This window comes from Odocoileus virginianus, chromosome 12, assembly GCF_023699985.2.
Source record: "Odocoileus virginianus isolate 20LAN1187 ecotype Illinois chromosome 12, Ovbor_1.2, whole genome shotgun sequence".
Classification (NCBI taxonomy): Eukaryota; Metazoa; Chordata; class Mammalia; order Artiodactyla; family Cervidae; genus Odocoileus; species Odocoileus virginianus.
In genome coordinates this window covers 9715847-9742284 of record NC_069685.1, presented here as the reverse complement: position 1 = coordinate 9742284, position 26438 = coordinate 9715847, and the positions used below count along the sequence as shown (strand labels likewise).

The 26438-nt window shown below is 39.6% G+C and overlaps 1 protein-coding gene across 5 annotated transcripts in view; it reads left to right on the top strand.

The window, feature by feature from the left end:
- ARHGAP10 (Rho GTPase activating protein 10) overlaps positions 1-26438 on the top strand; it is a 410479-nt gene that overhangs the window by 263325 nt on the left and 120716 nt on the right. For 4 of the 5 annotated variants that reach the window (XM_070474785.1, XM_070474784.1, XM_020873212.2 and 1 more), the window contains 3 exons: positions 11899-11973; positions 18697-18784; positions 23606-23664. In XM_070474785.1, the coding sequence (XP_070330886.1) occupies positions 11899-11973; positions 18697-18784; positions 23606-23664 (222 nt within the window). The remainder of the gene's footprint in view (positions 1-11898; positions 11974-18696; positions 18785-23605; positions 23665-26438) is intronic. The other variant, XM_070474782.1, reaches the window with a different exon arrangement.

Sequence of the window (26438 nt, the reverse complement as noted above, 5' to 3'; positions counted from 1 at the left end):
CAGATACATCATCTTTCTTAGGCTCAGGTGCTTAGTTCAGAAGACAGGTTGAAAGTGGCAGAGCTGGAATTCAGACCTTGGCCTCTGATCTGATCCTGGTCTGTGATTCTTAGAAATGCCGTGTGGTGTAGAAGTAAAGTGAGAGGAAGAGTTGGGTGATGGAGCATCTTGGTGGTGACAGGGATGCTGAATTCTGCCACAAGGTCCGGAGACTGCGTGCTGCTTCTTTTCCCAAGGCTCACACTGTGAGGAAAGACGGAAGGGCGCCTTGAATGAGTTGAAGCTAGATGTCTTAGATCTGGGACAGCTGGACATCTGACCTCTGCGGAGAGTGTGTGACCCTAAGCAGTTTTTCTGGCCATACCTTGTGGCTTGTGTTCCCTTTATTCCCTGGTCAGGGATCAAGCCTATGCCCGCTGCAGTAGAAGCATGTGCTGTGTGCTGAATGCTTTAGTTGTGTCTGACTCTGTGCAACGCCATGGACTGTAGCCCACCAGGCTCCTCTGTCCATGGCATTCTCCAGGCAAGAATACTGGAGTGGGTTGCCATGCCCTCCTCCAGGGGATCTTCCCAACCCAGGAATTGAACCTCCAGTTCTTAGGTCTCCTGCATTGGTAGATGGATTCTTTACCACTAACAGTACCTGTGAGAGTCTTAACCACTGGACCACCTGGGAAATGCTGTCCCCCTGAGCGTTTCTAATGAAATAAGAAACTTCTTGTCACTTTGCAGCTTTCTCCTGCCCCCTCTAGGCATTCTGCCTGCTAGTTTGGGTGCTTGTACAAGGAATGCAACAAGTCTAGGGGTTTTCTGGTCTGAAACAAAAATTCTTTCTTTTGTTCTCTCTACAAACTCGAGCTGAGGCCAGCTACCTGTAGTATTGGGAATATTCTGTAGTCCATTTGGGCCCTAATACAAAGTTAGGCCTTAATAAACCAAACACTCTTTATATTCGAGACTTGGATTTGAGAGGATGAGACTCACGGTCAGACCTCAATGTGCTGTAGAGTCCAGAAGTTATCAGTACTTCCAAAGAAGTTGGCTTGGACCTGGAATTGGATATTTGCCTTGTAGTTTTTTTGAACATGCCTCACTCCCGCTGGAATGGGTGTGCATGTGACGGCTGGCCTCAGGAGTGCCAGGCTGGTGGTGTTCTGAGCTCAGCCTTGGGTTGGACTGGTGAAAAGAACATGTGAGTGAAATCCTGAGACCTGTCTTCCAGGTGCCTGTGGATAGGGAGGCACCTTGATCCCAGCCTAGAAGTGGATTTATATGGAAAGAGTGTGGGAAAGGCAACATGAAAGTGAAAGCAAGACTTCACAGGAAAGGTAATGCAGATCAGTTCCTGGCAGGTACTAGCTGTCTGTAATGCTTTTCTATCTGCCGCCCAAATAATTATCATCCAAGGGAGAAATTCCAAATGTTATTGGTGAACAGGAATTTTATATTTTCCATGAGTCATTCATATTAAATAAACTTTGACTGTCTTCCCAGCATATGCTTTATTTTATGACAGTGGGTTGCAGACTATAAGCCTTCGTTAGGGTGACTATTTATATGCATTGTGCCAAATCATTTTGATATTAATTTTGAATTTTATGTTACAGTAAGAGATTTTCATGACTGTTATGTAAGGCTTATGCAAATGCTTTATAAACATCATCTCTTATTTTCTCAGCAACTCCATCCCGTCATTAACCTCGTTTTCAGATAAAGAATTTGAGGCAGAGATTGAGTAACTTGCCAGGTTATACAGCTGGGAGAGGGGAGAGCTGGAAGCTTCCAGAATCTCTATAACATTAATTTGTAATAATTTGTATCTATAACCCTAACAAATTTGTTTCCCAGATGGTTGTATTTTTTTTTTTTAATGAGGGAACCAAGATCCGGAATGAAGATGTATCATTTTGAGTATCATTTTGAGCTTCTAATCTTTGTAAAGCTATAGTTAATCCTCTAACTGTCCCAGTGCTTAGAAATGGTCTCCTAACCTGCTTTTTGCAGTATTTGCTACCTAGTGTTAAAATAATGCATTCTTCTCCTAAAGCTTTAGAATTCTTCAATTTTATATGTAGAGCATCTTAAATTTATGATGTGGAATACATATGTTCCTTTGATGGAAGAGTGAAGCATTATTGGTTTTATGTGCTTATATTTAAAGCTAATTTAATATAAACATGTGTTTTTGACAGAACCTTAAAGTATTATGAATGACCCTGTATCTTGGAAGGGTATCTGTGTATGAACCTGTTTATGTAACTCAGTGTAGTGGATGGCCTGAAAAGCGTTTACTATACTTACACAGACATTTAAACATAGTGTTTACTGGGACTTAATTATAAATGTAAGTAAGAAACACATTGCCAAGGTTTTGTAATTCACCTGTGACCTGAAGCAATGTTCATGAGCCTTTTCATTGCTTTTCTTTGAATGACTTTTATAATATCTTATTCTTTTTTTTTTTAGAATTGAAATATAGTTAATTTATAGTGTTGTATTATTTCAGGTGTACAACAAAGTGATTCGATCATACACACACACACACTCTCACACTCACACACACACACACTCACACTCTCACACACACACTCACACACACACACACACTCACACACACACTCACACACACAGTATATAGGGCTTCCCAGGTGAGTCATTGATAAAGAGTCTGCCTGCCAGTGCAGGAGATGCAGGAGACATAGGTTTGATCCCTGGGTTGGGAAGATACCCTCGAGGAGGAAATGGCAACCCACTCCAGTATTCTTGCCTGAAAATCCCATGGACAGAGGAGCCTGGTGGGCTACAGTCCATTGGGTCGCAAAGAGTCAGACACAGCTGGGTTCATACACACACACACACATATATAATTGTGTGTGTATATATACACTGTTTACTTATATATATACAGACACATACACACACATGTATACACATACACTTTTTCAGACTCTTTTCCACTCTAGATTATTAAACGATATTGAATATAGTTCCCTGTGCTGCACAGTAGATCCTTATTATTTTATTAATCCTGTGTTCCTAAATTGTCCCTTCCCTTCCTTTCCCCTTTGGTAACAATAAATTTGTTTTCTGTGTCTGTGAGTCTTTATGTTTTGTAAATAAATTCATCTGTATCACTTCTTTAGATTTCACATGTAAGCAATATTTAAAAAAAAATTTGTGTTTGTCTGACTACACTTAGTACGTGAATCTCTAGGTCCATCCTTGTTGCTGCAAATGGTATTATTTCATTCTTTTATGGCTAAATAACATTCCACTGTGTGTGTATGTGTGCATGTATCACATCTTCTCTATCCATTCATCTGTTGATGGATGTTTAGGTTGCTTTCACATCTTGGCTATTGTAAATAGTGTTGCTGTGAACACTGGAGTGCATGTATCTTTCTGAATTTGAGTTTTTCTCTGATGTGTGGCCAGGAGTGGGACCGCTGGATCATATGGCAGCTCTGTTTTTAATTTTTTGAGAAACTTCCGTACTGTTCTCCGTAGTGGCTGCACAAATTTACCTTGCACCAACCGTGTAGGAGGGTTCCCTGTTCTCTGCACCCTTTTCAGTGTTTATTATTTGCAGACACTGTGATCATGGCCATTTTGATTGGTGTGAGGTGATGCCTCATTGTGGTTTGGATTTGCATTACTCTAATTATTTGTGACACAGCTGTCATTCTTAAGCTTTTTGCTAGGTATTTCCTCACAAATTTTTCCTAATCATTTGACCTATGGTATTCCTTCCCTTTTATTTTCGAGAATCTTGAAGATATATAAGATATAAAACATATATGCATGAATATTTATGCTTATTAATTACATAGCCCACAGGGAAATTTGTCTTTGCAGTGCTGGTGGGATATGTAAATGTATATTTTTATTTATGCATGTCCACATGTGTGTATGCACGTGAGCCTTATTAATAATGGCATATTTTAGACTTTTGATGTGAATGCAAGCTTGAACATTAATGGCCCTTGTTGTCAGCATGCACAAATGCAAATAAATGTTTCACTTCCTCTGTAAATATTGGCCAAATATCTCAGTTCATGCCAAGCACTCTGCTGGTTATTGTCAATAGGTGAGAACTGAATGAATGTTAGTTTGTAGACCCATGGAACCTGATCTTTTATTTCTGTAGAATGATACACCTGGAAAAGTCTTTTCAATAACTGTTTGCCTGTTAACCATCAGAAGTGTTGATGTTTCAGTTTGAGCCTTACTTCTTTGTACAGTCACATCTATTTTTTCTTTTCTTTAAAAAATTTTTTTTTTGTTTTACATTGGCGTATAGGTGATTTAAAAATGTTGTGTTATTTTTTCTCATTATAATCTTCTTTGTCTCTTTCTTTCCATGTCTTTTTACTAGCCAGTCATCAAGCTATGAATCACTGATTCAGTGTATTAATTTATTCTGTTTCTTTGTTAAATGTATACCATGTGCTGTCAGGCACAGAATCTGCTGCTGAAGCCAAAGAAGTTCTTTTCAAAAGAAAAGACTTTATGACTCTCTGGGTCCCAAGTTACTCTCTCTTTTAATTTGAATGCCTTTTTAAATTTTACCCTGTGTCCTAACTTTATTCTACCTCAGTGCCTAAAGTATAGTAAGTCCTCAACAGTGGTTATGAAATTAACAGGAAATTAAATGTGATATAATTTCTAGCCCATGATCCTCTCATTTCTTCCCACCTCTCCTTCCATTCATTTTGTAGTCATCTTCTCCCTGTTTGCCTTTCCTGGGTGTGTGTTTTGATTACCTGTCTTCTCTCTCCTGCTTCCATGACTCCAGACTCCACTGTGTTTTATTCTTACCACGTTGACTTGTCAGGTTACCTCGTCCAGCCTTTACTGCTACCTCGGTTTTTTAATGGAATTTACCAAGCCTTGAAAGTTTCCTTTTTTCCCTCCTGCAGGTAATTTTCCTTTAGTTGTCAAATGAAGCATCTTCTTTTCTCATTTGATCTCCAGCCCACGTGCAGGGCCTCTGGGCTGCCCTCTGGGGTTCCTGAGTTCCATGTGAGTGTTTGCTGGAGCTGATCATTTGCCGAGGGAAACAGTGAGACAGAGAGGATGACGAAAGCTGACTCATTCCTGCATCTCGCCCCTCTCCTTCAGGAAGATGTGGGCATTGCTCGGTGACAGCACTGTGTGATTGGAGGAGGCAGGTGGGGGAAGGAAGACGAGTCTGATTTCGCCGGGGACAGCTGTCATCAGCTGCTCACCAGTGAACTGGGGAGCACTCACCTTGTCTTTCCTACTGGTCAGAACCAATCTGATTTATTCAAGAAAAAAAACTGTTGGCCTGTAAATACTTTGATGAGATTACAGGTTTTTGTTAAAAGTTAGAAAGTGTTGTGGTAATGACAGCTGTCACTGAGTTTTGATATGTTGGGAAAGTTTTAATACCTTGGGTTTTTCTTGAGATTTTTTACTGGAGTGTAGTTGATTTACAATGTTGTGTTCAATTCGGGTGTTATAGCAAAGTGAATCAGTTATACATATATGTATATTCACACTTTTTTAGATTCTTTTCCCTTATAGGTCATTACAGAGTATTGAATAGAGTTCTCTGTGGTATACAGTAGGTCCTTATTATTAATAGTTATTTATTTTATATATAGTACTATGTATATGTCAGTCTCAATCTTCCAATTTATCCCTCCTCTCACTCGCCCCTGGTAGCCATTGGTTTGTTTTCTACACCTATAGCTCTGCTTTATAAATTCATTTGTACCCTTTTTTAAGATTCCACATGTAAGCAATATCATAATGAAATTTGTCTTCCTCTGTCCATTTCACTCAGTGTGACGCTCTCTAGGCCCATCCATGTCGCTGCAAATGGCATTGTTCGTCCTTTTTTATGGCTGAGTAATCTCCCTTTGTATGTGTGTGTACCACATCTGTACCTGTCCCTCTGTTGGTGGACATTCAGGTTGCTTCCGTGTCTTGACTATTGTAAACAGTGGTTCAGTGAGCATCAGGGTACATGTATCTTTTCGAATTATGATTTTCTTGGGATATATGCCCAGAAGTGGGATTGCTGGATCATATGGTAGCTCTAAGTTTAGTTTTTGAAGGAACCTCCATACTGTTTTCAATAGTGGCTATAACAATTTACATCCCCACCAACAGTGTAGAAGGGTTCACTTTTCTCCGTACCTTCTCTGGCATTTATTGTTTGTAGATTTTTTTTTTTTTTGACGATGGTCATTCTGACAGTGTGAGGTGATACTCATTGTAGTTTTGATTTGCTCTTCTCTAATAATTAGTGAAGTTGGGCATCTTTTCATGTGCTTTTTAGCAGTCTGTATGTCTTCTTTGGAGAAGTGTCTATTTAGATCTTCCATCCATTTTTTGATTCTTTTTTGATATGAAGGTTCATGAGCTGTTTATATATTTTGGAGATTAATCCCTTTTCACTTACTTCATTTGCACATATTTACTTCCATTCTGAGAGTTGTTGTTTTGTTTATTAATACCTTGGATATTTGAGTTTTTAGTTCCTAAGTGTAATGTCTGTTTTAGGCCAAGTCCAATCTATATCTGTAATTCCAAATTAATTTCAAGTCAAATCAACCTAGGTATACTATTCCGTCCTCAGCTACTCTATGCAAGGCACTGTGAAAGCTATTGGAAACAAACACACCAAAAAACCCCAAACCAAAGCTAACCTAGTATTTTTCCTAGTATTACGTAGTATTTCCTAGTATTACATAGGTAATATGTCTACGTATTTGGGAAGAGATGGAGGAACACAGGTCCACAGTTCTTAATCTGAGAATTCTGAGGTGGATGTGTATGAGAAAAGGTGGTACGGGACGTAAATTGTCGAGCATGTAACATCTTTAGACAGGTTTGGTGTAGAAACTACTTTTAACATAGTGACGTATGAATATTCATACTGACTGGGGAGAAAGCAGACTGAAATAACCTGATATCAGGTCAGGCATTCAGATGTTTGGTTTTGGGAATTGTGAATGGGAGGATTTGGGCTTGTTTTAAATGTAATCAAATGTTAAAAGGAATTAATTATGAGTCAAATTCAGAAAAAGGGGATATCAGAGGGTGTGGAGAAAAAGGAACCCTCCTACACTGTTGTTAGGAATATAAATTGGTGCACCCACTATGGAGAACAGTATGGAGGTTCCTTGAAAAAAACTGACTAAAATTAGAGCTGCCATATGATCTGTCAGTCTCACTCCTGGGCATATGTCAAGAAAAGATGGAACTCTAATTCAGAAAAGACGCCTGGACCGCAGTGTTCATGGCAACACAGTTTATAATGGTTGACACATGGAAGCAACGCTAATACTCATCAACAGATGAATGGATAAAGAAGACATGATACCTATATAGAGTGGAATATTACTCAGCCATAAACATGATGCCATTTGCAGCAACATGGATAGACCTAGAGATTATCATACTAAGTGAAGCAAGTCAGTTGGAGAAAGACAACTGTCATCTAATATCTTTTTATATATGGAGTTTAAAATATACAAATGAGCTTATTTACAAAATAGAAAAAAATTTTTAGACATAGAAACAATAGTTATCAAAGGAGATGGTGGGGGGGGAGATAAATTAGGAGCTCGAATTTCATCTGCCATATATGAATAAATGAATAAATGAATAAATATATGGCAATGGAGTCATTAATGAAGAGAAAGGGAAGAACTTCTCTCTCAGAGGGGACTTGTGCCTGAGGAAGGGATGAATTTGGTTTTTCGTGGGTAATAGTCAGGGGTCTGTTCTGATTTAGATGAGTACTCTACAATAAATTATGGGTTGGTGAGGTGAGGCTCGTTATGAAGAGTTATGTATTTATGCCTTACATGCTTGTTCAGCTGAGGAACTTGGACTTCATTTGATGACTTACTCTTAAGCGTGGATGGGAAAGACCTAAGATAATCAAAGTCACTTGAAAAATAAAAAGTAGAAAAAAATGATGGTGTTCAGACTGTATTATGGTTATGTGTGTGTCCTTATTAGGGGTGCTCAACACACAGGCATCAAATTCAAGGCCATGTTGAAGAAGCAGAGATCAGTCCGAAGTGTGAAGAGAATGCAGACATTGGTCTGTTGAATTTGGAAAGTGACAGGGAAGAAGTTAAAGAAAAATTTCAAAATTATAATACTTGGTGATGAGAAATAATGATTCCTTTGGCTGGAAGAGGAAAATTTGGAAAGAAGTTGCAGATGCTGTAAAATCCTGTGACTTGACATTTTGATTGGTTTATAGCCTTTAACTTTATTTATGTGATGTCTTTTGCACATCATGCGTGTGTTCATAGATGTAGTTTTTCTGGTTATTTAGTCCAGAGCTTTTAAGGACAGTGTGACGAGAAACAGACGCTTCTGCATATGACTTGAGTATGCGTGGTCCATGTGCTGTTTCCAAGTTGCTTTTGAACAAGGTTTATTTAAATTTATTTAAAAAAAGTAAAAAGTGTTGAGTAGCATTAATTCCTCCATGCACCTTTCATTATGCATTAGCAATTAACTCTCCTCCTCTTGGGTTGATGAATGTGAACTTGATCAATTATCTGATCGTAATTAGCAGCACAGAGTGATGATTATTGCTGAAGTAACATTCTTACTTCATTTCTCTACATTTGTCTGGCACTACTCAGAGGGCCATGTTAGTCTGCAGAATATAACTTGCTCTCTTGGCTTCTGGCTTTGAGGCCAAACTATTTTAGGTTTCTTAAATAGAGGAGTGTTGAAAAAAAAAAACAAACGCTCTGGTATTTCCAACTCTCTGGACATAGCCTTCTAGCCTCTAGGAGAAGGAAGGCGTGAGGTCTGGTCTTTTTCCCTCTAGCAGGTTCAAGCTCTGATTTTTGTTTTTTGACCATTTTTCTAACTCTTAGCAGGGTTGACCTGCATTTTTTTCCGCTTCCAGCATTCCCCATCACAAAGGTGCCTCTCTGCTACTCTGATTCTTGAGTCTTCTGAACAGCCTTGTATAGACCGAAGGGCCTTGGCCGCCCTGGTTCTTTGAGCTCTAGAGAAAATCCAGAAAGAAGGTGTGTCTGTTTGCTGGGGCTGCCATACTCAAGGACCACAGACTGGGGGTCTTAAGCAAGAGAAATTAATTTTCTAATAGTTCTCGGGGCTGGGGATCTGAGACAGGGTGTTGGAGATCCGAGACAGGCTGTTGGCATGCTGGTTTCTCCTGAGAGCCCCTGTTCTTGGCTTGCAGATGGCTGTCTTCGCTCTCCGTTTTCACATTGTTTTCCTTCTGTGTGTCTGTCGCTTGACATCTGCTTATAAGGATACCAGTCTTATTGGATTAGGACCCGCCTTTATGAGCTTGTTTAACTTAATCACCTCTTTTAAAGACTTTAATTACAAAACTCTTATATTCTGTGATACTGGTGTCTAGGACTTCAACATATGAATTTTGGGGGACACAGAACAGACAAACAGGACATTCAGAAGTTTGAAGCTGAGTCAGGAGACGCAAGGGTTTCCCAGGTGGCTCAGTGGTAAAAGAATCTACCTGCTAATGCAGGAGATGTAGGAGACTCAGGTTCGATCCCTGGGTTGGCAAGATATCCCGGAGGAGGAAATGGCAACCCACTCCAGTATTCTTGCCTGGAGAATCTCAAGGACAGAGGAGCCTGGCAGGCTACAGTCCATAGGGTTACAACGAGTTGGATACGACTGATCAACTGAGCATGCACACAAGGAGAAATAAAGGCCAAAATGTGAAAAAGAAGGAACAGAAATCCTCATTTTTGTAAGGAGTAATGAAACATAGTGTGTGCGGTATGTTATAATAGGCAGGGCACATGTAGGTGTCATTTGTGTTCTCCCAGTGAGACAGACTGGGACCTGGACCCTTGCTGCAATGCTTGCACATGGACAAATGTCTCCCTGAGACAAAGAAACATTGTGTTTGTCTTTGTCAAATACAAGGAAACTGTTGTTGTTCAGTCTCAGTCGTGTCCAGCTCTTTGTGACCCCGTGGACTGCAGCACTCTGGGCTTCCCTGTCCTTCACCATCTCCCGGAGCTTGCTCAAACTCATGTCCATTGAGTCGGTGATGCCATCCGACCATCTCATCCTCGGTCGTCCCCTTCTCCTCCTGCCTCCAATCTTCAGGGTCTTTTCCAATGAGTCGGCTCTGTATTAGGTGGCCAAAGTATTGGAGCTTCAGCTCAAAGAAACTTTAAAGGACTGAAAATACCTACATGCATGCTCAGTTGGTGCAAATCATGGGCAACAAGATACAGGAAGACCAAAAAAATCCAGCTGCCACTTGTGAAGAGCCAGGAAGCAAAAGCACACGCCCCCTGCACACTCGACCACCAAAAGGGAGGCAGACCACCTAAGCCACCCGTCCAGCCCAACCTCTGGGCCCGCCCCTACCCCACCCTGTGTGGGGAACCAGCTCTCCTCCGGCCTCGGGCTGTGAGCAGGGGGACTGGTTATTTGTTCTTGCTCCCCCATGCTACAGCAGGGCCCCCAGTAAAGCCTTGCCTGAATTTCTTGTCTGGCCTTAGTCAATTTCTATTAATTAAGGAAGGCCAAGAGGCCTGGCCTGTATCGCCATCCTAGCACATGGGGAGAGACACTGTTCTGACCTTGGAGGCAGCATCGAGACTCAGAGAAGGTTCCTGGCCTGCCCTGGGTCTCAGGGCTCAGGAGGGACTGGGCTGTGACTTGAACCCAGTTCTTTAGACTCTGGCTGGTACGCTTGGCACCATTCCATACAGGGAGGAAAAAAAAAAAAAAAGGAGAAGGTTCCCTTGGGTCCCTCGGCCTTTTTGGTGTGGTGTTTTGTTTTGGAAACTGCAGATTAGAGCCATGATCTTGGGACCAGCCAGTCCAGTTCTTGTTAGTTTTAGCATTTGTGGTGCAGAAAACAAACACACAGAAAGTTTCACCTCTTTTAAGAAATAAAGATATTAAGTCACATTTTTTGGGAGTCGTGATTTTATCATGGAAATTTCAAGTACAGAAAAGGTAGAGGGTACAGTGAACTCCTGCATTCTTGTGCAGACTCAAAAATTTTCAAGATTTTGCTACAGTCTCCTCATTCCCCTCCTCCTCCTTCAAGAAAATCTTAGATAGATTACTCTTACTCCTTTCAATATGCAACATAAACAATTAAGACATTTTCTTACATAACCCTAATGCCAGTCCAAGTTTCCTGATTGCTTCAAAAACGTCCTTTTTCAATTGGCTTGTTCACATCAGAATTCAAACAATCTTGTGTCCAACATACTAAGTTACATTTGCTGATACATTTTCTTGCCTTTATTTCTTGTCTGTTGTACTTTGAGATACTTTGTTTCCAGGTATCCACAGAGAGAGAATGCAGTGATTTAATTCATTTTGATGTGTAATTTTGATGTGATCCTCATTTGCAGTTTTAGTGCTTCTCTGGACAATGCATATACTGCCCTTAAGGAAACACAAAAGAAAACAGGTTTTGCCTTACTTTTGATTAGGTGATTTCCTTGGTCTTCAAGAATCATCCAAACAATTTCTTTCTATGTACCAATCAGCATCATATTATTTTTAAAAGGTTAAAACTTGTCAAGAACAATCTCAAGAATACCTAAACATAAGGAATGTGAAAGATACAGTGCATCTTTACAAATTGCATTGGTATATGTGCCGACTGCTTAACCAGTGTTTTTTCATTACTGTTTACTCTTTACATTTTGTCCATGTGGAACTTTATTTTTTTCCCAGCTGCAACTCTTGAATACCAAGCTGCTAAGACAAGTTGCTAAACACTTGCTCTTGTCAAACATTATTTTTTATAGGCAACAGGAATGCTGTTAATGTGAGCTAGCAAGGATTCTGTATGCAACTGTCGATAGCTTTTCAGATTTGAATTACTGTATTTTGCTAACATTTTTTCTCTTCCAATAGGTATAAATGACCAAGGATTGTATCGAGTTGTGGGGGTGAGTTCAAAGGTCCAGAGACTTCTGAGTATGTTGATGGGTATGCCTCTTTTCTAATCATTTTCCATGCGTTATTTGTTGATGTTTGTTGACTTTACAACTTAATGTTTCATAGTAATGTAACTCAGAAATCCATTCTGTTCTTCTACTGCCTCCAGGAGTTTTCTCCTTAGCAGAGAGTTGGCTCAGATAAGTTGATTAGTGTTTGCTCAGGCCTCTCTTACTAAGAAAGGGAGGAAGAAAAGAAGACAGCTCATGGGTGAATGTCTTCTGCTTGCTTCTCCCAGGGAAGGAAAAGCCAGGCTTCTGATTTGCCTGGCTTCCAAATTGCCCGTGCAGTCTTGACAGTACGTTTGGTTGGACAAGACCCCTGGGACTTGTTCGTTTTTCTGGAGCTCCCAGCTGTCACTCGACAGTGAGGGTCTGATTCTCAGGGATTCATTGGTATTCACACTGGCTTGTTTGTATCAGGCTCTTCTCCAGAACCATGCCTTCTCCATCTGTGCTGATAACACAGTGTTCTTTGGCATCGCAGACGAGAGGAAGCCAGAAAGTGAATTCATTTCATTACCCCAGACATTATGCGAATGACAAAGTGCTTTTACATTACACTGCTGTCAGCTCAGTGCCACCTGTAAAAGGCCCCACTTCCCCCTGCACCCCAGCCCCAAGCAGGCTACCTCCTGGGGGGCTGATGATAACTCATCAGGCTTGAGGGCCCATGTGTCAAACTGATCTGTCATTATGACCTTGCTAAATATTAATTAATTTGCTATCTCACTTTAATCAATATTAACAATACCCTCAGGTATTCTATCAATGCATTTAAACCTGTCTGCCTCTTTAAGCGTTGTTGCAAAGGCTCACTTTGAGGAAGCATGAACCGAACTGCCTAAAATCAGCTTGGGTGTTACAGATAGCATTGCTTGTTTGGCTGTGTTTGAATTCAGGATTTAATAATCAACAACCCTTTTTTTAGATATTAACCGCAGGAAAAATGACTCGTCATCACTTGGAAGAGCCTTATGAGAATACATTTGCGTTTCATGAGCTGTTTTCATTTTCTGCCTCTCTGGTTTAACTTGGGTGTGCAATTTTGGCAGTCAGATTTTCCTTTTTACCATTAGTGAGCTCCAAATTAAATAGACTCAGGTTGCCAGTGGTTCAGTAGCAGCTGGCAGAGTTTAATGGGACAACAGCATCTGCTTTTAGTTAATTTTAAAATTAGAAACACTTCTCTCATTTCCAAGATGGTGTTATAGTGATTAGAACTGGAAGACGTTGTTGGTATCAGAAAGGGAGATTTGGCTGGAAGGCCCACTTGGCAGTGAATGGGTCATAAGGATCCTAGGGTTATTTTGTTATCTTCTCGTCATGTTCAAGGGCAGCTCGAACAAGTGGGTGTCCCTGTGGTCACCCTGAGGTGTTAAGCTGCCTCCAGATTTGTTCTTAATCTCATAAAAGTCCACATGATCATCAGCATCCCTAGACCCGGGTGGTACTTTGCTGTGCTTGTGGGAAATGTCCCAAGGCAGTCCTTAACTTGCAAGGTGTTTAAAATATCTAAACCCTTAAAACTTCATGACCTGGAAAACTGTTTTCACTTTCCATGAGACTCAGGATAGAGAAGTCCAGGACACAAGCGTGACACCGCCACATTTAAGTTGCTGGCAAAAGAAATGCTGTGTTTTCAGTAATGTTATTCTGCCATCAGAGGAAATCAGAGAATTAACACAAGGGAAAGATACTGACTTGTTATTTTCCTTATTAAGTATGCATTTAAGGGAACAGTACTGGATAAATTTATTATTTATTTACTTTTAAATTTATTTATTTTATTATCTCTAAATAATTCCTAGTGTGAATTTAAGGTGGTCAGTCACAAACTTTGGATTTTCATTAGCATTAACATCATTTTTTGTTACTTTATGTTACCAACTCAAACTTTAGTTCTTAAGATTCATTCACTGTTTCGAGTGAATTTTAAGATGGCCTTAAGAGATTTCTTTCCTTTCTTCCTGATTCAGCGAGTGTACAAATTGAACTAATTTATACCTTTTCAGAAAAAGAATTTTAGAATTCTGAATAGTTGTGTACATTCTATCCCATAGATGTTTTTTCTTTCCAACTTTTCCCAACCTCTCTACACTGTTTCAAAGTTATATGTGTTAAGGAGAAAAAGTTGGGTGAGTTTGCCAGATTTTTAACTTTGCTCTTTTGTAACAATCTGTTTTTCCCTCCTATAACTTATTAATTCTGTTAATTTTTCCTGTTTGTGATACTAGGTAGTTATTTTTAAAAATATATATTTACTTGTTTATTTTTGAAAAACATTTGTTTTTTTTAATTTTGAAACAATCTCAAGCCTACAGAAAAATTGCAACTATCGTACAATGGAGTCCCATGATAACCTTTCCTCAGATTTACTAAGTTTTAACATTTTTAGGCAGTTATTTTTTAAAAATTTCTGTTCCTCTAGATAATGTTTATTTCAAATTTGATTGTTTTCAAAATGTTTTTGTTCATAATGCATTTTTTCTTTGCAGAAATGAAGAATAATGTAACTTCTTAAGAATCTGAGAATAAGTTCTAAGTTGTTTTATGTTTTTTGACAGGGACTTGTGTGGTCCCCCCCCCGGCCTGGTTCTTTGTAGTTCTTAAGAACCAATCATATACTTTGCTATTATTTTTCTATTATTGCCATTTTTACATTAAAAATATATATATTTTTTAACGTGCTTAAAAGATTAATTGTGTTTATTTTTTTTTCTTCCATTTATTTTTATTAGTTGGAGGCTAATTACTTTACATCATTACAGTAGTTTTTGTCATACATTGAAATGAATTAGCCGTGGATTTACATGTATTCCCCATCCCGGTCCCCCCTCCCACCTCCCTCTCCACCCGATCCCTCTGGGTCTTCCCAGTGCACCAGGCCCGAGCACTTGTCTCATGCACCCAACCTGGGCTGGTGATCTGTTTCACCCTAGATAATATACATGTTTCAATGCTGTTCTCTTGAAACATCCCACCCTGTGGAGATGTATAGAAAATATTTTTGTGTTTAAAATGTTTTCTGCACTTTTTAAATATTGCTGTAGTAAACGTTTGTGATAATTTCTAGAAGAAGGGTGCATGCTCAGTATCTTGCATGTATTTCCTTGCTTGTCTCTCTTGGATGTGTTTTCACTCTTCACATTTAAGATTGCAACAGAGAAAAATATTTTTTCTTCCTCCTCCTCCTCTTCGTTCCCCTCCTCCCCTTCCTCTCCGTCCTCCCCTCCCTGCCCCTGTTTGCCTCTCCCCTTCTTCTCCTCTCTCCACCACCCATGAAATGCTGGTGGCAGTTGACCACGGCAGGCCCTCTAAACAGACACCTTGTCTGTGCTGCTGCAGGTGGGGTGGGGAGGGGAAGCTGCCTTCCCCCGCCAGGAGAGTTGTTTGTCCTCTTGGCCCTTCTCCAGCCCCTGGGGCAGAGGGCTGCGGTCTGCTGAGTTTTCCAGCAGCCTCCCAGCTTTCCCGCGGACCATGCTGCTCAAGGTTCCACAAAACCATGCCTCAGTGCCTTCCTTCCCCTTCTGCATGTTTTGGTTTTCCTCCTTCTTTCTCTTCTCTTTTCTCTAACAGAGGGCACACGTAGTCTGTTAAAAGTTTTTTTTTGGTTTGTTTGTTTTTTTATGGGAAACTTGAGGCAGTTGGGAAGGGCGGGGAGAAACAGCAGATGAGGTGTCTTTGGGTGAGTCATGGTTTTGTAGTAAGTGGGGTGAGAATGTAACAGATGAATTGCAGTCGCTATCGGTAGGTTGGAACTGAGCTCAGGTACAGTCGTTCTGTGTACTTGCTTCTCCACGGTGGAATGAGAGCGTCAGAGCAGTGCTGGGAAAATTCAGTGGTAGCTTGTGTGTGCTGGTGAATCTTCTGTCTGTTTCTAAATTTAATTTGTAGAAACAGCTGGATGATTTTATTTATTTAAGACACAGAACCATAGAAAGCCAGAAATCAAACTGATTCAGAGTTGTTTTCCTGTAAACCTATTATGTTGTTTACTTTGTTTTGTAGGACGACTTTCTACATAGATTGAGGGGAAAAGCAAACTAATGGAGCTGAAAAAGCTTCTGGTTTTGGATTATAAAGTATATTCTCAAAACTCATTCAGTCACTATGCATCTCCTAGTACTTTAGGACCCAAGTCAGTGTCCAGTAAGATGTCAGCATTTTGGGCTGGGCTGAAAGTTTCCAGTTTCAAAAAACACAAAAAGATGACCACTGGTTATATAATTATGAAACATCTATCCAAATAAAAAGTCAACTCTTTGTGTCTCTGCTTACTAGTTTAGGTTTTAAACTAATCCATTCCTTGGCCAGAGAAGAAACAGAATTTCTACCTTATTTATAGTAGAGCATATATTCTAATTGAACACTCTAAATGCATTTTTAAGTTTGAATCCAAAATAAGTTTCTAACAAATTTATCTAGTCCCAGTGCATCCACAGGTTGTTAAGAGCTGTTAGGGATGGGTGATTGAGTTATTTGGAAACAGTGAGAATTTAATGGAGGAGTAATACCATGGACGCCATGTAGCCATTGGTTTCTATTGTGACAGCTCCTTTTTATTCCATAAATACAAAAGATGGCTTATTTTCTGATAGAAAGACTATGATTCTCAAAATATAGAATGATGGTCAAAAGCTGAAAGTAAAAGATTTCCTTTTGAAGCCTCCTGGATTTTAAAATGGTGGTTTGCTGGTAGCAAGTTGATTGAAAATGTTATCTGACTTGTATGAGATTTAAATAATTGATTTAATGAGAGAAAGAATATTCAGTTACTGCAGTAATTGGTTGGCAAAGCCTTTAGAGCAGAATTATTTAGTCCTAGTTATAAAGGATTGCACCTTTAATCAGGGTGCTTAATTTGATTTCTTGAATGTATCTGTGGCTTGTCTGACAAGCGCAGTGACAAATGAGTTCTGAATTGTAGGAACCGATCAAAATGTAATCAGTGTCAATTGCCATTGTTGTAGTTTATTGCATCTTGCTGTCAGTTGCTGTAATCAAGAGCTGCTGAAGTGCTTTAAAAAGTCTCTAGACTTTTGAGTAATTGACTTCATATATCTCATGTTATGGCTGTGAAATAACCATCACTTCCTGTTTTACTTTATTTTCGAAAAATTTGAGGATAGCATTGTGTTGTCACGCATCCTTTCTCTTTTAAGGGGCATGTGTGACTTAATGTACTGTTCCATTTGAACAGGATTTTCTTTTTGAGCTTTAATTTGAAAAGGGTATGCCAATAAAGTGTTTCCTTGCATATTTAGACAAATATAGTGCAATGAAGGAAAAAAACCCTGAAACGACTCGTTTTTTGGGGAGTCTTAGTTGAAACATTCCCGAGTGAGGGAGAAATAAGTCTCTTTCACAAATCTCCTATTTTCTCCTTTGCATGGTTGGAGTGTAGAAACTCATACCAGTTTCTGTTGATCGATGGATGTCATTCATCATAACCCATTTACTGCTTCTCTCTTTGGGTAGAATGCTTATACTTTTGGTACTCAGTTGTGGTGATTACCTGCACATTTAATGATTTATGGAAATCTGCATACAGCTCTGATTGACTTTGATGCTCTCAATGGAGTGTTTCTGTTATCTCCATTGTGCACGGGAAGAGCTGAAGTTCAGATAGGTTAGAAATGACTTGGAGTGGTGAAGCTGGCCAGGTTTGCAGTGGGACCTAAGCCGAGCTGTGTGACTCCTTGATGCACTCTCTCCCCTGCTCCTGGGTCACAGCCGAGTGCAGTAGCCCAGCCTTCCAAGGCTCGGAGATGCCACCACCCTCAGAATGCCTGCCTTTCCCACCATCCCCCCCCCCCCCTTTTTTTTAATTTCAGAACTGACTTTTTCTTTTTCAAAATTAACTGCACATTCCATCCCCTCCTCCCTCTCCTGCCCCTTCTCCTTCAACTCTTCTTGTTCTTTTTTTTAGTGCATGTTTTATATCTTCTTTAGAGCTTACTAGGTATTTGAAAGGGCATTTGGAAGAAACACATTATTAATGTAATTTTGAGACAAAACTAATTTAGAATGTCAGAAATGTTTTGTAGAGGCTCCTAATAAATAGCTCCTGGATGAGTGTGTAACTTGTAATGTTAATATGAAAGATTACTCATAAAAGGCTTTGGGTTTATGTGTCATCGTATTTCTGTTTTGGTTGATCATGTATTAGTCTTTGGAGAGAGAGTGTGATGAGTGCAAACCTTACAAGTGTGGGACCAGACTTGGCTTCCTTCTTCTCCACTGAGTTGTTGATCTTCTTATAGTAATTTTAACATTAAGGGTGCTGTTTGCCCTGTCGTAACACAGTAACAATAATGCCACCCAAAGCAAGTTCAAATATATAGGCACTTTATATGTTACATGCTATAAGCCATGACGCTGAGTAGTATCTTATAATAGTAGTAGTAATAGCGATATATGCTTTGCAGCTGTGAATACTAAAATGCTTTGCTAAGGTCTTCCATGCTCCTAGCCCAACCCTTACCCTTTTACTTTGATCTCCACTACAGATTTTCTGAAGTGCTAGAAATGTCTGAGAATAGAACATGGCTTGTACTATGATAAGAAATTGTATGTAATGTTTTTTTATAGGAAACCACAGAATTCGATATTTGTGGTTTGGCTGTTTAAGAATCTAAGCATTGTCAGCCAGTCAAGAGGGCCTCTGAATGGTCAGGTTTTAATATTTGTTTCTTCCTTGCTTGCTCACTAGATGTGAAGACCTGCAATGAGGTAGACCTGGAGAATTCCATAGACTGGGAAGTGAAGACAATAACAAGTGCCCTGAAGCAGTATTTGAGGTGAGCTTCTCTTGGTAGCAGGCGGGGGAGCGGACTGGGAGTCTGACACACAGCCGATGCTGACTCTGCATGCGCAACTCAAAAGTCAAAGTTTATGTGAAAGTATATTTTTGAGGTACCTAATGATGCTCCAGGAAGTGTGGTCCGTAGTCAGTGAACATCAGCTGACAGATCAATTGCAACTGAAGAGAATTGGAAGAGACTTGGGTTTTGAAATGTGGATGTGAGTTTTCGGATTAAACGCTCTGAAACAGTGAGGAAGAAGGCTATTTATTCCATTCGTTGAATCTTTTCTTTGTGTTGTAGGCTAAAGTGAAGATATCTTAATTTAAATGTAAACCCTATGAAATTAAACACTTACGATAATGACACAAAGATACAAAGCTGTTTGAAAAGAAGTTTAATTGATGAGGTGTTTTTTAAAGATGAACTTTTGAGTTTTACATATTTGCTATAGAGTTCAAAGAAGGTTCAGCATTTCTATGAGCATTCACCTTTCTTGAAAAAATAAAGGAGCCAAATGATCACAAAGCTGGAGGTTAGATGAAGGACAAGTACATGGAGCAAAGGAATGGAAAATAGTCACACTTGTGCTTCCTAGGCTGTGGGTCTGCTGGGGACTTTGATTTTTGTCTGGCAATCAAATGGCACTGCCTCCCCAGCATGAGTTCTTTTTAACCAACACACAGGATTATTTTTCAGGGAAATGCTATCTGGGTTCCAACAAGCACATTAGAGTCAACTTTTAGTATGTATTTTATATTTTAAAAATTTCAAACGTATAGGCAGGAAGATGAATATGACTTCTCATAGCCCCAGTATCCTGCTTCTTCAGTTTTCAACATTTGACACTTCTTGTTTCATCAGTCTCCCTACTGCCACTTTTTGGGGCTAATACTTTAGAGATTTTCTAAACCATCATATTGCTGCACTCATAAATATTTGAGTGTATCTCAGAAAAGATAGGGACTTTAAAAAAGGGACCAAATAGAAAAGACAAAATGTATCACGCATGTGTGTTCAGTTGTGTCCAACTCTTTGCAACCCCTTGGACTGTAGCCCGCCAGGCTCCTCTGTCCATGGGATTCTCCAGGTAAGAATACTGGAGTGGGTTGCCATTTCCTCCTCCAGGGATATCCAGTAATTCCCCGAATGCTGGGACTATGAGAGGGCCTCCCCTGTTTCCAGGTGTCCAAAATGTTTCACGTCGGATGAGAAGCCGACCGATGTAGTGACTCAATGAGTTGTATATGGGAAACTTGTCTTTTTTATTACTGCTTCCCCAATGTTAACAATAATTAAGGGATTTCCGTGGTGGTTTGGTGGTGAAGAATCCGCCTTCCAATGCAGGCGACTTGGATTCAGTCTCTGGTCTGGGCACTAGGATTCTGTGTGCTGCGGGGCAACCAAGCCCATGAATGGTGATTACTGAGCCCATGGGCCGCAGGAAATAGCCCACGAGCCACAAGGAAGACCCAGAGCAGCCAAAATCTTAAAAAAACAAACCTAAAAAAACCCAAGACTTAATTCTTTTATTTTTATGCCGCATTGCTTGGCTAGACATACTGCAATGATGTAAGTAGCATGAAGATATTTAGATACAAATTCATTTTTATTGGAAATGAAACACTCTCTATGGGATTTCTAAGTGATTTCATTTCCCCCCCTCTTTCTTTTGGGAACCCTTTAACTTTCATTCTCTGACAGATGAAACATTTTCCTTTATCACTACTTCCTGCTTGATCCCGTTTTGAAACAAAACCAGAGCTTTGCTTTTTGATTGCGACTTCTTTTTCTTTATTTAGTCTGTAGTGTAATTCGTTTTATTTTTCTTCTTTGAGTCTAGCAGATGAAGGGGAGAGAGAGAGAGGAAATAAGAGAACAGCTTTCCTTCACTAGTGCTTTTAAGTTTCAGCGTCACTGTCTCTAGTTGTCATTGTGTGTGTGTGTGTGTGTGTGTGTGTGTGTGTTCTGCAGCATCAGACATTGTACGTAAGATAAAATAGTGGCTGCAAGGGCCTGGTGGAGGGGCGAGACTGGTGTTAGAGGGGACAAACCCGTAATGAGTAGTAAATAGGCCGTAGAGATGTGACGCACAGTATAATGAATGCAGACAACAATAGTGTACTATAATTATGTAATGTGATAAATATTGCTACATTGGTTATCCATCACAATATATAAATTATCAAAATAACACACTGTGCACCTTCCACTTATCTAATGTTCCAAGTGAAATTTATTCAGTAAAAAATTAAATGTAGGGAGCATAGTCTGTAAATATATTTTTTCATGTTTTGCTAAGCAGTTTTATTGAAGTGTAATTGATGTACAATAGCTGCATATATTCATAGAATATATCTTGGGCAGTTTGACGTGCTTGTACGTCTGTGAAGCCGTCAGCAAAGTCAGGATGGTGAACCTGCCGTCAGGGGTTCCTCAAGCCCCTTTGAGTTCCCTCTCTCTCCCGCTTCTCTTCTCGTTCCCTCATCCCGGGCAAACCACTTGGTTTGCTTTCTGTCACTGTCCATTAATTGACATGTAATTTCATGGACATGGAGTCATAGAGCATGTACTTTTAAAAGTCTGGATTCTTGGACTTCCCTGGTGGTCCAGAGGGTAAGACTTGGCTCTTCCAACACAGGGGGCACTGATTCCGTCCCTGATCGGGGAACTAGGATTCCCATGCTGCATGGCCAAAAAAGGAAAAAAAGTAAAATCTGGGTTCTTTCACTTGGTATAATTTGAGATTCACCTATGTTGCGGCAAGCACCAGTTATCCATTCCTTCTTGATGCTAACTGGTGTTCCTTTTTATGGATATACCACAAATTTCTTCTTTTATCCACTTACCTGTTAATAGATACTTGCATTATTTGTTGCTTTTGGCTGTTATAAATAAAGATACTTTAAAAACCTGTGTGTATAAATCTTTTGAGTGAACTTAGGCTTCCCAGGCAGTGCCAGTGGTAAGGAATCCTCCGGCCAATGCAGGAGACACAAGAAACTGGTGTTTGATCCCTGGGTTGGGAAGATCTCCTGGAGAAGGAAATGGCAATTCACTTCAGTATTCTTGCCTGGAAAATTCCAGGCACAGAGGAGCCTGGCAGGCTACAGTCCATGGGGTCACAAAGAATCAGACACAGCTGAACACTGAGGCTTTCATTTCTCTTGGGTGAATCCTAAGAGTATAGTGCCTGGGTCTTACGATAGGTCTATATTTAACTTTTGGGGAAACTGACAAGCTTCTTTCCAGAGTGGCTATATTTTTTTTACTTTCAGTTCAGTTCAGTCACTCACTTGTGTCTGACTCTTTGCAAACCCATGAATAGCAGCATGCCAGGCTTCCCTGTCCATCATCAACTCGCGGAGTTTACTCAAACTCATATCCATTGAGTCGGTGATGCCATCCAGCCTTCTCATCCTCTGTCGTCCCCTTCTCCTGCTGCCCTCAATCCCTCCCAGCGTCAGGGTCTTTTCCAATGAGTCAACTCTTCCATGAGGTGGCCAAAGTACTGGAGTTTCAGCTTCAGCATCAGTCCTTCCAGTGAACACCCAGGACTGATCTCCTTGCAGTCCAAGGGACTCTCAAGAGTCTTCTCCAACACCACAGTTCAAAGGCATCAATTCTTCATCGCTCAGCTTTCTTCACAGTCCAACTCTCACATCCATACATGACCACTGGAGAAACCATAGCCTTGACCAGATGGACCTTTGTAGGCAAAGTAATGTCTCTGCTTTTTAATATGCTGTCTAGGTTGGTCATAACTTTCCTTCCAAGGAGTAAGCGTCTTTTAATTTCATTACTGCAGTCACCATCTGCAGTTATTTTGGAGCCCAGAAAAATAAAGTCAGCCACTGTTTCCACTGTTTCCCCATCTATTTCCCATGAGGTGATGGGACCCTATGCCATGATCTTAGTTTTCTGAATGTTGAGCTTTAAGCCAACTTTTTCACTCTCCTCTTTCACTTTCATCAAGAGGCTCTTTAGTTCTTCACTTTCTGCCATAAGGGTGGTGTTATCTGCATATCTGAGGTTATTGATATTTCTCCTGGAAATCTTGATTCTAAATGTTTTAAAAAGTTTTTATCTTTTATGTTTCCAGATTGCCCTCCAGAAAGGGGATGCAGATTGAAAACTCATCTTCATGTTCTTTAAGTGTTTATAGAGTTTGAAGATCTGGTCTTTTAAAATTTAAGATACATATAAATGTTGATTGAACTAACATTCTGTTGACCACAGGATGAAATCTACTATTTATGTAATCTGCTTTGTAGAAAATGAAAATGATTTTTTTTAAGTTGTCATCAATTTTATTTTATATCTTTATTGTTTCATAGGCATATATCAAAATCGAGTATTATGTTTTTATGAGATAGAAGAGGAGGGGGCTTGATTTCTTGAAGTTTGTTTACTCTTTTCCATATGTTTTTTGTGGCATCTTCAATTAATACCCTAGGGGTGATTTTCAGTATTATCTATTTGGTTGGATAAAATGTTTGACTTTAAATAAGTTAGTCTGTGGAAGGAAGTTTTATATATGAAATCGGATGTTTGTAAAGGTACTTTCCAAGATTAAATGTGAAATGCTTAGATCTGATAGGAATTTGTGACTGCTTAAGCTTTTGATAATGCCTGGTGCAGATAACACTTAATAAAGGAATCCATTTGAATGATGTATCTTTTTTGATATGTAAAAGTATTTCTTGGGGAGTTTTGAACATAAAGAAATGCATGACATGTTGAATATCCTTTTATAAAAAGTGCAAAGAGAGGTGACCTGTTTGTTTTTGGTAATTCTGAGTTCTCTTTTCCATGTAGGAGTCTTCCAGAGCCGCTAATGACCTATGAGTTACATGGAGATTTCATTGTTCCAGCCAGTAAGTATTGTGGCGACGTGATAGAAACAGTTCTATGGTTAACTGTGTATATACTAAAATTTCCACTAAATGGAAACTGAATTTTGATTTAAATCTCACTAATTTAATTTCCATTTAAATTTCCACTAAATCTCATTTCCACTAAAATGAGAGATTTATTTTTATTTGTTATAATCTGTATTAAAAATGGAAATCACTTTAGGAGGTGTTTGACATTTTCCCCGCTTTTAGAAGATGAAAAAAGGAATAATTGATATATGCATTCATACATTCACAGATGTTTATTTATTGCCTACTGTGCTCTGGTCCCTAGTAGATAATGAATATATTGAGCTGTGAAAGGATTTCTGCCCCCAGGAGTGAATGCTGCAGCAAATATTGGGGTTCACAGGTCTCCCTATACCATAATATGTATAATAATGTCATGAGCACAATGTGATGGGAACACAGACATATTTAACTTGCAGAAGGTTGGGGAGATTAGCAGATTTGGAGAGATTAGCAGGTTGGAAATGACTTCACATAGAAGGATATTTAGATGGAAACTGCAAGCAGAAGGAATATTGTGAGCTTATGCCAGAATCCCACACAATATTTGGTAGAGAGTGAATTCTATGTGATAAAATGTTAAATGAAAAAGGCTTATAGTTGGTAGAATTTTAATTTGTGATTACATTTTTTTTGTGAGTCATACTCATTTCTTGTTTTCTTTCTATTATATACTCAATTATACTCTGTTATACACACTCAGTGTTTATATTTGACACATGGTGTTTAATCATCATAGTCCTCCTAAATATTCTGGTGTTAGGTATTTAATAGTTAAGAAAAGGAAGGTTGGGATTTGTTAAGTACCTTGCCGGGTTATAGAGATCTTTATTTAAAATTCAAAACCCCAGTTCTATTGGCTAAAACCTGCAGTATTGGTTTTCACAGGTGCACTGACGGTAGCTGTAATTGTATTTTCATTTCCGTTTATTTTTTTCCCTGGGATGTATTCCATAGTTTAATCTGTTGAAAACCTTAGAGCAATCCCTTTGGGTCCTATGTTACTGCTGCCCAAACATTGCTTTAAATATTATCTCCTTGTGAGGTCCCTGCTCCAGCCAGCATGAAGGTTCCTGGGAGGTCGCAGAAAGAAGTAATGGGTCAGCCCAGTTAGATTCTGCATTATAAAACAGGCATTTGCAAAAGGCAAAAATATGGTTCTATTTGATTTTGTTTTCACATGGAAGAGGATTTTTTTCAAAAAGGGAATCAGTATGATCAAGGAAGTGGGGGAAAGTTTTCTTGGCAAAAACTCAAGCAAATGCTTAGTTGTTTTGAATTCTTCCCTGTGGCATTTCTGGCAGCCCAGGGAAAGAGAAATTAAACTCTCATTGGAGGACAATTGTTTCATGTTGTTTGCCTCTGAGCCTGGAAAAAGCAGAAGAGTGCCAGTTTTAATCTAAAATCCTTTGAGAATTGGAGAAAGATAAAGTGATTATGGAATAAAGGTTTCAGTTACCATAAGTTAGTATCATTATCACGCCTTGTAACTGAAGCCAGTATGTTTGAAATTCTAACATCAATGTATTTTTACCAGATGTAGAGTAGGAGCTCATGAGTGGTTGCTAAGTCCTAGGAGGTGAGTTTCAAGAATTGTTGAGGCTCTCCTTTAACAATGTGGAAGAAGAGATTGTGTAAGTACAAAAGGTAGCATCACCTTCTAGACCAGTACCTTATTTTTTGCTTCCGGACTTTGTGGGGATCCCACACAGTGGGTTCTCAGTTCCTGACCAGTAATCAAACCCGTGCCCTCTGCTGTGGAAGCTCAAAGTCCTGACCACTGGACTGCCAGGAAAATCCTTCCCTTCATTTTTTTCCTTGTCAGTTTCTTTCCTGTGGAGGTCTGTTGAGAACCTGTGAGTTCATTTCTGGAGTATATGATACAAATAGAAATTTTCTCTTTTTGTCGTCATCACAGAAAAGAATTTTTTTTCTTCTTCATTCTTGGGGAAAAAAAAGCAAAAACCTACTGATCCATGTTGAATGCATCAAGAAATTAAAAAAAAATTTTTTTTTCTTAGTAAAATTAAGAGCATCCAATAAACCATTTCAGCTGATGGCATTAACTTAAAATTGCTAAAGAAACTGGAAACCATCTGTGTAGGAAAATCACTCCTGTGTGTCTCCTGCACACACACAATACTTCACTTCTGGTCACCAAACGTGTGGGTTTTCCCCCATACCAACCTGTTCTGTGATGCCAGCTGAGCCGCCTGCTGTTGGATTCAGTTCTGATTCTGTCTACCTGGAGTTGACCTCTGATCCCACAAGTTAAGGACTTGGTCCTGCAAGACTGCCTTCCAATTAAGATGCCCGTCTCAAGTCCCAGGTTATTCCTGGTACTTTTGACTGACCGGCCAGAACTCCACTTTCTCATAACCCCTGTCTTGGACGTGAGAATTTGTTAGTGGTTCATAGAACTCGTGGAAATGCAAGTGTCCATTTATTTACCAGCTTATGGTAATGCGTTAATAAAGGATATGATGAAGGATGCAGATAGATGGTCAGGTTCATAGGGCAAAGTCCAGATGTCTCCTGAGGTAGGAGTGTTAGACCCATGAAGCTGGGATGTGCCACCCTCCTGCAGTTTATTTTATTTTTTTTCCTCCTGCAGTTTAGATATGTTCATTCACTTGGAAGCTCTCTATACGCTGTGTTGCTGCTGCTAAGTCGCTTCAGTCATGTCCAACTCTTCGCGATCCCATGGACTGCAGCCTACCAGGCTC